At 44.9% G+C, this 14,627-nt stretch overlaps 1 protein-coding gene across 2 annotated transcripts; it reads left to right on the top strand.

Moving 5' to 3' along the window:
• The first annotated feature begins 410 nt into the window (after nucleotides 1–410).
• On the top strand, nucleotides 411–14,146 carry DKC1 (dyskeratosis congenita 1, dyskerin). 2 transcript variants are annotated; one of them, XM_011976409.1, is made up of 15 exons: nucleotides 411–637; nucleotides 2,479–2,546; nucleotides 3,020–3,106; nucleotides 3,486–3,577; nucleotides 3,789–3,973; nucleotides 4,590–4,654; nucleotides 4,850–4,976; nucleotides 5,756–5,886; nucleotides 6,296–6,439; nucleotides 8,008–8,128; nucleotides 10,278–10,396; nucleotides 11,055–11,143; nucleotides 11,656–11,734; nucleotides 12,646–12,783; nucleotides 13,265–14,146. In XM_011976409.1, the coding sequence occupies exons 1-15, from the start codon at nucleotides 475–477 to the stop codon at nucleotides 13,331–13,333; spliced, it is 1,677 nt and encodes a 558-aa protein (XP_011831799.1). In that variant the 5' UTR covers nucleotides 411–474; the 3' UTR covers nucleotides 13,334–14,146. The 2 variants fall into 2 exon arrangements, with proteins under 2 accessions (XP_011831799.1, XP_011831798.1); XM_011976408.1 differs by having other exon boundaries at nucleotides 11,055–11,158.
• Nucleotides 14,147–14,627: the final 481 nt, after the last annotated feature.

The raw sequence follows: 14,627 nt of genomic DNA, 5'->3' as shown, positions 1-14,627 counted from the left end.
TTCACCTTTTTCTTTTTACTCTTCTTTCATGTTGCTGCTGGAAAATTTAAAAGTCAACATGCAGCACGCACTCTACTCCTATTGGCCATCTGCTCTAGCTGGATGGGAACTGCAAGCAGCAAAGGGTTTTCAACCTCTCCGAGCTTTAACATGTTCACTTATTAATCAGGACTGATCCAACACCAACCTGAAAGGGTCGGTGTGAGAAAGCAAAGAAAGAGGTGCTGTTTACGGAGCGTTCAGCCGTGAGCCCAGGCGCAGGCGCGGAGCTAAAACCGGAGGTGAACCAGTTACAGCTGAGGCCACGCCCACAGACTCCAGGCTGCCGGGGCGGGCGGCAGTCGCGCTTCCAGCCTGGGCCAACCGGGCTGGTTGAGGCTCGATGCGCACGCGCGGTCGCGCCCTCCGTACTGGCCAAGCCAGCAAATCGCATTGCGCGGACTACCAGCGCGCGCCTCGGATTCCGCCCCCGGGATGGCCCCGCCCCGCGGCAAGGCACGCACAGGGCGGTGCGCGGGTGGGTGGGTCCTAGCAGCGCGGCCTGACGGGACCGAGGCGGCGGGAGTCTGCGGTCGGTCTCTCAGCTGTGGTCCGGGCTGCACGCACGCGGTGCAGGATAACATGGCGGATGCGGAAGGTAAGGGCTGCAGGCGTCCGGGCCGTGCTAACTCCGGGCGACTCGGGGAGCTGGGGGTGGGGGGATGGTATCGGGGCCCGCGCACGCCTCCTTCTGGTTCCCGCCGGCGTGTCGGCCTGTTCTCCGCCAGGCCTTAAGCCGGCCTTGTCGCTCGGTACTGGCTCCATGGCAAGGGCGCGAGAGTGGAAGCCCCTCGTGGTGACTTAGTATGATGGGGCTCTGCTCTCTCACCTCTCTGGGGTCCGGGTCGCCGTCGAAGGACCTCTGCCGTGCTGCCCACCCTGTGGTGGCGGGGGACGTGGCAGTGTCTGTGCTGCTGCCAGCCCGGACGCCGCCGTTACAGCTCCATGCGACTAGGGGGGCAAGGGTAGTGGAAACGGGCCGAGAAGAAAAGGAGCCGAGGGACCTCGGAGCAGGGATAGAGCTCCAAGTTGCAAGAAAGTTCTAGAGGCCACAAGCCCGTGGGGACAGTCGAGTGGTCGCTTGTGGAACTTTCCGGCCCGCTGCCTGAGTGCTTCTGTTGGGTATTTAAGCCCTGCCATAGCCACGTGGTGAACCGGAAGGGAAGCAGACACGTGCAGTAGTCTGCAGTCAGTTACCCAGCCATGCGACCCATATATTTGGCCTTACACACTTTGTTTTCTCGCTTACCTACGGATATACGTTCTGAGAAATGGGTCGTTAGGCGATTTCATCATTGTATGAACATCAGAGGACTCTTACACAAACCTTGATGGCATAGGCTACTACACACCTGGGCTGTATATGGTGTAGCGTATGGCTCCTAGGCTACAGACCTGGACAGCATCGTACTGTGCGGAATGCTGTAGGCAGTTGGAACACAGCATCGAGAGTTTGTGTATTTAAACATGTCTAAGCAGAAAAAGGACAGTGAAAATATAGCACAGGGCCGGGCGCGGTGGCTCAGGCCTGTAATCCCAGCACTTTGGCAAGCCCAGGCGGTCGGATCACCTGAGGTCAGGAGTTCAAGACCAGCCTGGCTAACATGGTGAAACCCCGTGTCTACTAAAAATACAAAAAAATTAGGTGGGCGTGGTGGTACACGCCTGTAATCCCAGCTACTTGGGAGGGTGAGGCAGGAGAATTGCTTAAGAACCGGGAGACTGAGCCTGGGGAAAGAGGGTCCCCCCACTCAAAAAAAAAAAAAAAAAAAAATATATATATATATATATATAGTACACAAGGTTATAAGTGGTGCACCGGAGGGCACTTACCATGAATAGAGCTTGCTGGGCTGGAAGTTGCCCTGGCTGAGTCGGTGACTGAATGTGAAGGCCTCAGACTGAAGACTACTGAAGACTTTGTAATCTGTATACCTAGGCTACACTAAATTTATAAAAATATATTTTTCTTCAGAATAAATCAACCTTAGCTTACTGTAACTTCGTAAACTTTTTACTTCGACTATTGTAATAGTACTTAGCTTAAAACAAACACATTATTCAGCTGTACATAAATATTTTCTCTGTTTATATCCTTATAAGTTTTCTATTTAAAAATTTTTTAATTTTTTTCTTTAAAAAATTTTTTTTTTTGTTAACTAAGGCACAAACACACACAACACACACAGTAGCCTTGACCTACACAGGGTCGGGATCATCAAGACATCACTAGGAGATAGGAATTTTTCAGCTCTGTTATAATCTTATAGGGGCCACCGTCACATACGCAGTCTGTCCTTCCAAAACATTATGTGACATGTAACTGTAATCGTAGACCTAAAATACATTTCCTACCTGACCTAATTTCGGTCTTTATTTTAAACTCTTGTTTCATTTATTCTTGGGGAAAATTCCCGAATCCTGTGTTTGTTTTTTTAGTAATTATTTTGCCAAAGAAACATAAGAAGAAAAAGGAGCGGAAGTCATTGCCAGAAGAAGATGTAGCTGTGAGTAGTAATGTGTTTGACTTCACTTTGACTAAAAAGGTTTACTTAAATAACAAACTAAAAGAAAGAGGTGTTTTTAAAGGTTTCCAAGGAATGGGCCAGCATTGGTGGTCATTGTGTAGATTTGAAAAAGCATTGAAATGAGAGCCCCAGACAGTCCAAGTGTCCTTCAGGCATAGCTTACTAAGTGATGCCGGCCTTAACCAACTTCTCTCTCTGAATTTCTCTTCTTTATGCCACCCACAGACCCACCATCCCCCTTTCTCTTTAAATGTTTGGACCTATCTTAGTGGCATTTCACTTCCCCTCTGTACTCCTGGTTCATTTCTTCTCTCTCTTTCCCTTGGAGGTCCCAGTGAAAATACATAGGAAGCCTTATTTTCTATTTAAAAGGCATACATTTCCGTGGCAGTAATGGAATTGTTCAAAATCGGGTGGGAAGTTTAATAGGTTATATTTCTGTCCTGTCAAAGGAAATACAACACGCTGAAGAATTTCTTATCAAACCCGAATCCAAAGTTGCTAAGTTGGACACGTCTCAGTGGCCCCTTCTGCTAAAGGTATGTGGTTAAAATCGTGCATCAGGTGAATGCCTGCTTTTATGTTATTTCCAAGTGTTAAGCAATTGATTGAGAATGCTTACTGCTGGCATCCTTGACTTTAGGAAATGCCCACTGATACAGTTTAAAGCAGGATTCCTTAAGGTATCTGAAATGAAGAACCAAGTTTTTAAAAAAATTTGCAGTGCACTTGACACTGTTGTAGAATAAATGTCCCCACAATGTTAAATTGCTAAGTTTGTAAACAGTTCTCAGTTTTTGTACTTAGTCCATCCTGCAGACCTATGCCAGTTTGTGGGCCACATAGTGGTACTGACTCTTTTTTTTACATGTGCTCACAACATGGTATTTTGTTTTGTGTTGTGTCGTTGCTTTGTAGAATTTTGATAAGCTGAATGTAAGGACAACACACTATACACCTCTTGCATGTGGTTCAAATCCTCTGAAGAGAGAGATTGGGGACTATATCAGGTAAGTGTTGGGAGGAGGCACTGTGCAAACTTACTTTCTTTTGAAAATGCTTTCACACCAGCTATTCAAGAAGGCAGTGACATGCCAGAATAGCTTTGTCTTGAATATATAACCTGTACCCACAGTGAATTCTTTTTCTTTTAACTCTAGATCTGTTGTTTCATTGGCACACAGGAGTGGGTTATACATTAATTTTTTTTTTTCATTCTAGGACAGGTTTCATTAATCTTGACAAGCCCTCTAACCCCTCTTCCCATGAGGTGGTAGCCTGGATTCGACGGATACTTAGGGTGGAGAAGACAGGGCACAGTGGTACTCTGGATCCCAAGGTGACTGGTTGTTTAATCGTGTGCATAGAACGAGCCACTCGCTTGGTGAAGTCACAACAGAGTGCAGGTATTTGGGAGAGGGAGGGAAGGACTGGCTAGAGTGGAAAGCTTTCTGTATTTCCCTTCTATGTTTTGTCTGCTGGAAACTATTTCTTCGTTAGGGAAAAAAAAAATCCTAAAGCAGAGATACTGTTTTGGTTTCTGTGTACCTTCTGTCCCCTGCCAGATCTTGGTGGTCCACCCTTTTTGGAATTCCACATACTAAGCATGTATTCATCAAGCTGACGGGATCCATTTGTAGCCTGGAGGCAGAACTCTGTCCAGGTTCAGCTCTCAGCTTGTCACTCTGGGCTTCTCACTCTGTGCCACTGCTTCTGCCTAAAGTATCCTTCCTTCATTTTTATCTGAGAAAAGCCTGCTTATCTTGCAAGGCTTTTTCCAGGCAGGTTCTACACTGGGTACTCCCAACTGTCCCTGTCAGTACATTGAATTCCCAGTGAGAGAGTATCTTCATTCTTTCCTACATCATCACCATGAAATCTGTCTTCATGCAGATTTTATAGAAACACAAGGTCAAACTGCCTGCTTTTCCTGTTGTGCAAAATGGGAGTGACTGAGCATATAAGAAATATGAAAAACAGAAAACTCAGTGGCCAAACCTGACTACTCTTGTCATTTTTCAGGCAAAGAGTATGTGGGGATTGTCCGGCTGCACAATGCTATTGAAGGGGGGACCCAGCTTTCTAGGGTAAGTCTGCAATTGTAGGGACGACACCCTTTGTTGATTTGGATCTCTGAGCCCCTAAACATCTGGAGATGGGTTAGCTGTCCTGGCTGACTCCTTTTGTGCCCTTTTCAGTCAGCTGCCACAGCCAGCCTGGACCAGTGACTGCACATTTACATTCTGATGAGGGTGTTTGTTTTGCTTTGTGTTTGTTCTTAGGCCCTAGAAACTCTGACAGGTGCCCTATTCCAGCGACCCCCACTTATTGCTGCAGTAAAGAGGCAGCTCCGAGTGAGGACCATCTACGAGAGCAAAATGATTGAATACGATCCTGAAAGAAGATTAGGTGGGTCATTAGGTCTGTGAGTGGGTATGAACACATTCTTCAGGATTCTGTTCTCTTGTTAAAAGTAGATGCCCTTGAAGTTGAAGACTTTCTGAAACCTGCGCTACAGCTGGGATATTGTCTGTGGGCAATAGTTTTTATTATCTTTTGTTAAAAAGTGAACAGTGCCTAGTAAAGTGAGATGGCTTTTGCACTTTTTATGATGACTGTTTCTGCTGGAATTGAAATATTTTCATTCTGCATTTGTGTAGTTCGGTGCTTTGTTCAAAGGTGTTTTCACCAAAGTATGTTTTGCATGTGTTTTTTACTTGTTGCAATTTTGACTGCTTAGAAGTTTCTGTTGTACAAAACATCATTTAAAAGGTTTTTCTGTTGAATCCAGAGTATTCTCCAGATTGAAGCCTATGTGTAAAATGCTACCAAATGGCAAAAAGCAACAATAAACAGTTGGATTGTACTTTTCTTTTAAACATAGCAATACTTAGCAGGGCTGGTCAGAAGTAAATTTAAGACAATGCCTATTTTCCGCCCATCCATGAAACATACCATGCTGAATATACCTGCAACTAAGTGTTAAAAATTCTGTTAATATTAGAATTACAGATCTTTAGACACAGCAAATGCTTATATTTTAAGAAGTGGTTGCCCTTGGCATATTGTGTTAGTCATGCCCTCTGTCTGTCACCTCTAGTCTTGATGGCTCAGATGAAGGATAACCATTTCTCAACCAGTGATGTATTTATAGTAGGTGCTGCTTTTCTTTTGTGTGTATATCTTAGGAATCTTTTGGGTGAGTTGTGAGGCCGGCACCTACATTCGGACATTATGTGTGCACCTTGGTTTGTTATTGGGAGTTGGTGGTCAGATGCAGGAGCTTCGGAGGGTTCGTTCTGGAGTCATGAGTGAAAAGGTATGTGTTACGGGGCTAGAAGTTTTAGAGCTTGTTCTTAACATCTGCCAGCCTTTGGTGGCACTCCACTTGCTTCATGTTGTGGGAAAGGCACTTTCCAAAGTGTTGAGTTCAGTCCAGGGCAGCTTCCCTGTTCTGTTAATTAAACTTTGGGACATTAAAATGGACTAAGGGAGATGATTGGGTAGGAAGTATTATTCTATTCATTTGCCTCCCAGCCTACAAAAATGCCTGCTTGGGATCTAATACTTCAGTGGTTAAAGATACCTGGAAGAGCCAGGACTGAAGAGGCTGAAGACATAATGAGCTTGGACTAGTAGACAAGTTACATTCAGTTTTAGGAAGTTTGGGATCTGATGGGCCGAGATGCAAATAAACTGAATTATTTTCATACATGGCTGCTTTTCAGGACCACATGGTGACAATGCACGATGTGCTTGATGCTCAGTGGCTATATGATAACCACAAGGATGAGAGTTACCTGCGGCGAGTTGTTTACCCTTTGGAAAAGTTGTTGACATCTCATAAACGGCTGGTTATGAAAGACAGTGCAGTAAGTTCCGGGTTAGGAGTTTATATTTGGACAGAACATACTCCAAAGATGAGGCTTGCTCTTTTTATTGTTTTCCTTGGGTTTTATTTATTTATTTTTTCAAGTCCAAACCAAGTATACTAATTTAAAGTAAAAGTTTAATGGTAGGAATACTTAAAAATAAGGCACATTAGGCTGGGCACAATGGCTGATGCCTGTAATCCCAGCACTTTGGCAGGCTAAGACAAGAGGATCACTTGAGCCCAGGAAGGAGTTTGAGACCAGCCTGAGCAACATAGTAAGACCCTGTCGTCACAAAAATAAAAAATAGCCAGGTGTAGTGGCACATGTCTATATTCCCATCTACTTGGGAGGCTGAAGTGGGAGAATCGCTTGAGCCCAGGAGATCAAGGCTGTGAGCTGTGTTTTTATGATGATCAGAGAGTTGGCCTTTTATAAATTAAAGCATACTCTCTTTTCTCTAACTTGAGGGATAAAAATTTCTGGATATTTAAAATGTTTGTAGTTGGTAATTATTTATATTCAAGTCTTGTACAGATGTTTGCATATTTTGTATGTGTATACGTTGTAATAAATACTGAAAGATGGCACCATAATAGTTGAAAAAACTCAGTCACAAAACAGTGGACAACATAAATGTGATAACCTCTCCTTATCAAACCATTGGCTTCTGGGTGAATGTAAAGGGAGGGTCAAATGTGATCAGCAAAAGAGATCTAGGTGAGTGGAGATGGCATGAGGCAGATGGGTGCCTTGGGCACCATTGAACTTCTGTAGAGGAAGCCTTAAGTTGTACCTACTGATCTATAAATTCTGCACCAAGACTTTTGTGTGATTGGTTCAACAGGCCTCAGTAATCTTGTTTTCAAGTTCTTTAGGAGCCTGTTATTGCCTGGATCTCTAGTAAATCTATTCTTTCTCCTGATAAGGAGGAGAGAGGAGCAATTAAGGAATGCCAAGGCTATTTTTATGTTTAAAATGAAAATACCGACCAGGTGCAGTGACTCACACTTGTAATCCCAGCACTTTGGGAGGCCAGGCCAGGCAAATTGCTTGAGCTCAGGAGTTTGAGACCAGCCTGGGCAATATGGTGAAACCCTGTCTCTATTAAAAATACAAAAATTAGCTGGGCGTGGTGGCGCATGCCTGTAATCCCAGCTACCTGGGAGGCTGAGGCACGAGAATCACTTGAACTCCGTAGGTGGAGGTTGCAGTGAGCTGAGAACGTGCCACTGCACTCCACCCTGGACGACAGAGGGAGGTTCTGCCGGAAAACAAAAAATAAAAAAATAAAATGAAAATACCTGTGAGTCTCTAGAACCTGAAAACCTGAAAGTCTTCTTGACGACTTTTAAGTCGTGTGTGTAAAGTGCAGAGTGGTGCCTAGCACAGTGAGGTGGCTGTTGCTCTTCTGAGTCCCTTCATGCCCCTTGCAGCTAGTGGGCTATCAGTGCCATCCCTGTTTCATGGTGTCAGACCCCACCCCCTTGTTGTCTTCCTTTACTCTGGTGTGGGAGTGGGGTGGAAGGCAGCAGCTGGGCCCCTCACACATGGTGCCATCTCTGCAGGTAAATGCTATCTGCTATGGGGCCAAGATCATGCTTCCAGGTGTTCTTCGATATGAGGATGGCATTGAGGTCAATCAGGAGATTGTGGTTATCACCACCAAAGGAGAAGCAATCTGCATGGGTAAGAGGGGATGTTTATTTTTTAAATTGTAAATGTTTGTGGTTACGTAGTAGGTGTATATATTTATGGGGTTCATGAGATGTTTTGACACAGGCATGCAATACATAATAATCACATCGTGGAGAATGGGGCGTCCATCTTAAGCATTTCTCCTTTGTGTTACTAACAATCCTATCTTACTGTTAGTTATTTATCTATCACCTTAGTTATTTTAAAACATACACTTAAGCTATTGATTATAGTCACCCTGCGACTATAATCTATCAAATAGTAGGTCTTACTCGTCTTGTTCATTCATTTGCTTTTTTTGTTTTTGTTGTTGGTGTTTTGTTTTTGTTTCGCTTTTTAAGAAGCCAGGCTTTGGCTCAAGCAATCCTCGTGACCCAGCCTTCCGAGTAGCTAGGATTACAGGTGCACACCATGACACTTGGCTAACTTTTTGTATTTTTAGTAGAAATGGGGTTTTGCCATGTTGGTCAGGCTGGTCTTGAACTCCTGACCTCAGGTGATCTGCCTTTATTTTTTTTTTTGTACCCATTAACCATCCCTACCTCCCTGCCAGCCTCCAACTACCCTCCCGGTCTCTGGTAACCATTCTTTTACTCTTCTCTGTCCATGAGCTCAATTGTTTCGATTCTTAGCTCCCACAAATAAGTGAGAACATGCAACGTTTGTCTTTCTATGCCTGACTGATGACACTTAACATGATCTTCAGTTCCATCCATGTTGTTGGAAATGACAGGATCTCATTTTTTTTTAAGGCTGAATAGTATTCCGTCGTGTATATGTACCACATTTTCTTTATCCATTTATCTGTTGATGGGCACCTCGGTTGCTTCCAAATCTTGGCTATTGTGATCTCTTTGATAACACTAATTTCCTTTACTTGGGGTATATACCCAGCAGTGGGATTGCTGGATCCTCTGGTAGCTCAGTTTAGTTTTTCGAGGAACCTCCTGACTGTTCTCCATAGTGGTTGTATCAATTTACCTTCCCACCAACAATGTACAAAGGTTCCCTTTTCTCCACATCCTTTCCAGCATTTGTCATTGTCTGTCTTTTGGATATAAACCATTTTAACTGGAGTGAAATGATATTTCATTGTAGTTTTGATTTGCATTTCTCTGGTGATCAGCGTTGAGCACCTTTTCATATGCCTGTTTGCCATTTATTTATCTTCTTTTGAGAAGTGTCTATTCAAATATTTTGCCTGTTTTTTGATTGGATTATTAGATTTTTTTCCTATAGCGCCGAGTTCGTTATATGTTCTGGTTATAAATCCCTTGTCAGATGGGTAGTTTGCGGATATTTTGTCCCGTTCTTATGCATATGGATATCTAGTTTTTCCAGCACCATTTATTGAAGAGACTGGTTTTTACCCAGTGTATGTTCTTGGTACCTTTGTCAAAAATGAGTTCAATGTGGCTGTGTGGATTTGTTTCTGGGTTCCCTATTCTGTTCCATTGGTTTATGTGCCTGTTTTTATGCCAGTACCATACTATTGTGGTTACTGTAGCTCTATAGTATAATGTGAAGTGAGGTAATGTGATTCCTCTAGGTTTGTTCTTTTTGCTTAGGATCACTTTGGCTAGTTTGAGTCTTTTGTGGTTCCATGTAAAGTACCAGTGTTTTTTAACTCGTGAAAGCTTAGCTACTGTTGGATTGTCTCTTAAGACTTTAAATGCTCTGCACCCTCTTAGCGAATGAACTTTAGAGCTATTCATTTAATGGGTCCAATATGTACCAGAAGTAAGCATGTCATCAGGATTCCTTAGCTCTGTGAGCAGGCAGGCCAGCCATGGCCTATGGACAGCAGCAGAAAAGGAATCCTTAAAACTTCAAAGGTTCTGTGGCCACAAAGGGAGTGTGCATGCCATTCCTATAGATATCTTGAGCTGCAAGCCTGTTATGTGTATCGTTAGGTGCTTTGGTTAGGTGTTTTTTAACTTGAGAAGTTTAACATCATTTCAGAAGCCTCCTTCTCATAATGGGGGATTTCTTCCATATGCATATCCTGAGCAAAGGAAACCCCAATTAAAGTAGTAGAGCTCAGAGTTTTAAAAGTGGCATACAACAGTAGAGTTGGGGCTCATCAATTATCAATTCTTTCCCCCTTCAAATAATTCTTTTCTTTATTCAATGCCTGTAGCTATTGCGTTAATGACCACAGCGGTCATCTCTACCTGCGATCATGGTATAGTAGCAAAGATCAAGAGAGTGATCATGGAGAGAGACACTTACCCTCGGAAGTGGGGTTTAGGTCCAAAGGTAAGTGGTACTGGGTTGCGTGCTCTGCCAGGTTCTTTTGTTTGGCATTGTTGAATACTTGGGCAGCTATTGGTGTATTTCACCACCACAGCCTTGTATTGTGCTGGGCTCTGGATTGTTGATGAGTGGAAACACGCCCTGTCTTGGGCCTTAGAGATTTCAGTCTAATGAGGGGAAACAGTTGGGCATTACTTACGTAATCACACAGTGGAATGGCAAATTTCATTCATGTTAGTGGCTACCAAGAAGTGCAGAGAGGTGGCTGTCACCTGGAGTGTCCACAGTGCTCAAGGAGTCTGGGCAAGAGATCATCTGTTAAGCCACACCAGTGTGAAGAGTGGATTAGGTGTTGATGAAGTGAAGAGGGGAGGGGAGAGTTCAGGGCAGTGGGAGGCAGCAAGCAGCATGTGCAAAGGCAAAAGAGTAGAGTGGCTGTGGTGGGGACATATGTCTGCAGAGGCTCTCACTAATAAGCTTTGTGACCTTCAACAAGTCCTGTGTGTGTTGGAGTTAGTGGGCGAATTCTGAATGCTCTGGAGAGGAGTTTGAGGCCCTGCTGAGAATACACCAGGGAGGAACCTTGTTCTATTCTTTGCAGTCACCATGCCCGCTTCTGCATTGACACCATTCTAATGTTGACACCTTGATGTTCCACCAGGCAAGTCAGAAGAAGCTGATGATCAAGCAGGGCCTTCTGGACAAGTACGGGAAGCCCACAGAGAGCACGCCTGCCACCTGGAAGCAGGAGTATGTTGACTACAGGTGAGGGCAGGATGTTTCAGAGCCAGGGGTGGGTAGAGACAGCACACATGCTGCCTTGATGCAGGAGTACGTCAACAACAGGTGAGGATGGGAGGGTAGAGAGTGCCCACTTGCCATTTGGATGCAGGAGTACATAGACGACAGGTGAGGGACAGGTGAGCACGGAGGTTGTAGAGCCCAGGGGAGGGGGAGTCACTTGGTTTGGGGCAAACTTGCTAAATGCAGGACCACAGGAACCAGCTCTTTGGCTCCCATGAAGTCTTGGCTGCCCAGGCCAGTTAGGGGTGTGGGCCTGCACGGCAGACAGTTACCCCTTTCTAGTCTGGCTCGTGGGACTCTAGAGGGAGTCAGTCTGCAACAGTAAGTGGTGAGTTCTTCTGTCCAGCGTCAGTATTTTGATGGTGGTTTTAGACTTGCCAGATAACACTACATAACATCAGTACTGCCCTGGAAAGCCATTCAGTGAATTTGACCTATTGCTACCTCTTCTCTTTCAGTGAGACTGCCAAAAAAGAGGTGGTTGCTGAAGTGGTAAAAGCCCCGCAGGTAGTTGCCGAAGCAGCAAAAACTGCGAAGGTGAGTGGCATGCTGTAATCAGTTTGGAATGTGCTTAGGGAGATAATCCTAAGAGGCACTGGCATTCGTCTTCCTTTGTGACTGTCTGCAGTCTAGCCATATACCCTGGCGCCAGAGGTGTGGTGCATACACAGGTAATGCTGCCTTATACCCTGGGGTGCTTGTTTGGGCTCTGCAGGCTCCTCTGATTTGTATTCCCTGTCGTATCTGCTGGGAGGAGGAATGTGGGCTCAGGAATCAGATCGGCCTCGACTCCTACCTCAGCTATGGCAGCAACACAGGGATAGAATGGGTGCTGGTGTGTGTGTCATTCTGGCCCCCGCCCTGGGTCAAATGGTAGGACACGTGTTGAAATCAGAGGCCATGGCTGTTGGACACTCGAGGCCATACGAAATTTAGCAGAGAACAGAATTGCATTTTAACTCGGCACCACCTGGTGTTGAAAGAGTCAGTCAAGCATGGGGTGGCAACTCCACCCCATGTTGCTGCTGGCATTAGCGCACAGAATGACAGGTCTGTACTCAGAAACGGGGGGCGGTACTGAGTATCCTGCACAAGGCTGTGTGGGAGGAGCTTCTGACTTGTCAGATGTGAATTCCTGCTTTGCCTGCTTTCTGTGAGAGGTCCTTGCAGTCGTGAAAGAAACAGCTTCTCTGGGCCTTTCCATCCCCAAGCCCCGTGCTGCTGCTGTGCTGCTCCTCTCTGCCTGCCTCAAGGCTTCTTGGATTTGGGGGATGAGACTGTCTTCAAATCCTCAGTAAACTAAAGCCCTGTCCGGGTTTATAGTCACAAAACGTCCTGTTGGATTCAGTTGGGATCTTTCTCGGTGCCTCACTACCTTTTGACTCACTGAACCTTTTTTGTCCATTATTGCCCAATATCTAACACTTAACCAATTGCTTTCATCTCAGCGGAAGCGAGAGAGTGAGAGTGAAAGTGACGAGACCCCTCCAGCAGCTCCTCAGTTGATCAAGAAGGAAAAGAAGAAGAGTAAGAAGGACAAGAAGGCCAAGGCTGGTCTGGAGAGCGGGGCCGAGCCTGGAGATGGGGTGTGTGGAGATATGTTCAGGTTCCTTGGGCTGGCTTAGTCCCTCCATGGGGAAAGAATTACCCAGGTGGTACCAGCTTTGTTACTCTTCTTGGAGGAGCTGTGGCCTGGGGGTGGCATGCGACGGAGTGCCTTTAGTGCTTCCCCATGTTCCTGGACTGCTTTTGCCCTCCCTGTGGAATGGACAGATAGAGGTACTCGGCATCTATCACTTACACTTACAGCTCTATTGATGGTGGGGTGGAGAGGATGTGTAGGATGGTGATCTGAATGTTTCTACTTCCAAAAGTAGACCACTAGGGTGTCACTGAAAGGTTCGCAGAACTTTGTGTCACATGTAGTATTTAACCCAAAATATCCTTACAGGTCCTGAAAAAAGGCTTGCTTGACTGTGGACCTTTACCAGATTTCCTTCTGGGAGAGTGATAGCTTTGTTAGTGGATCCCACGGTATCTATAAGCTTCCATTCTCTTTCTTTCTAGGACAGTGATACCACCAAGAAGAAGAAGAAGAAGAAGAAAGCAAAAGAGGTAGAATTGGTTTCTGAGTAGTGAAGGCCACTTGAAGCATTGTGTCCAGCTGGAGGAGAAACTAAAGCCTTATTAAGAAAACATGTTATAGATCCTTTTGTTGCTGAGAGAGTGGAACATAGGTCCTAGACAGGGTGAAGAGTTCCGGCACATTTTAGCTGCTACTTTGAGACCTCGGTGATGTTACCTGGTGTGGTCATCCCATCTTGTCCTGTTTTAAGGATATGGGTGATGAAAGAGGCAGAGTTTATCCCAATGACTTCTCGGTTTGAGCTGGGAAGCCTCACCTTCAGACCCAGTAACTGTCCGCAGCTGTCTGCTAGTGGTTGTCTTAACATCATAGTCCTAGTTTGCATTTTTTATCCCCTCTGTTTATAAGGTTTGTAAAACAAAACAAAACAAAAAACTAAGTCTGCTCAGTGAAATGGTGTAGAACCGTAAATAAGTGATAGAAGAGTGTCACTGAATTTTGTCTCTGAATTCAGTATAACTGAGTTTTGTCCATGCTGGTGTCTGACGGGCCTGGTAGTTTTCCATCTTGTTCTGGCCTAGAGGTCAGTCCTTTGCACTTCCTCAAAGCTTCTGTACAGTGTTCACCTAAATCCATCTGACTACTTGTTCCTGTGCCGTCTTGTTTTAGGCCTCGTTTACTTTTAAAGAATGAAATTGTTCATTGCTGGGAGAAGAATGTTGTAATTTTTACTTATTAAAGTCAATTTGTTAAGTTTTTTATGTATTCCTGTTGGGTTTTCTTGTTGGTGATCTCATGCTAGCAGAGGAAAAATTGTAAAATATTTTGATTAAAAATCTAGGGACCTTTATGTTCTATTTGAAGTGTGATGCTTTTATGTTTTCTGGTTTTTACATTTTCGTTTTGTATCTTACACAGTTCACCTTGGGCCCTGTCATCTGATGTGAGTACTCAGAGGCAGTGATTACCACAAAACCAGTGATCTGTAGAAGAACAGGAGAGGGTTGATGTATTTATACATAGTGGGCCTGGCAGGAGGGAGGCAGGGTGAGTCGGGAGAAGGAAGCTGAAAGTTAGGGACATTCAGGAATCTGAAGGCCTTGGTGACAGATTAGTGGAAGAAAGGTCTAGGGTTGCTTCCAATTTGGTATTAAGAGCCAAGAAAGAGGCCGGGTGTGGTGGCTTACACCTGTAATCCCATCAACTTTGGGAGGCTGAGGCGGGCAGATCACCTGAGGTCAGGAGTTTGAGACCAGCCTGGTTAACATGGCAAAACCCATCTCTACTAAAAATACAAAAATTAGCCAGGTGTGGTGGTGTGCACCTGTAATCCCAGCTACTTGG

This window comes from Mandrillus leucophaeus, unplaced genomic scaffold (assembly GCF_000951045.1).
Source record: "Mandrillus leucophaeus isolate KB7577 unplaced genomic scaffold, Mleu.le_1.0 Scaffold1652, whole genome shotgun sequence".
Lineage (NCBI taxonomy): Eukaryota > Metazoa > Chordata > Mammalia > Primates > Cercopithecidae > Mandrillus > Mandrillus leucophaeus.
Note: the sequence above shows the minus strand (reverse complement) of the source record. Positions and strands in the feature narration are given on the sequence as shown.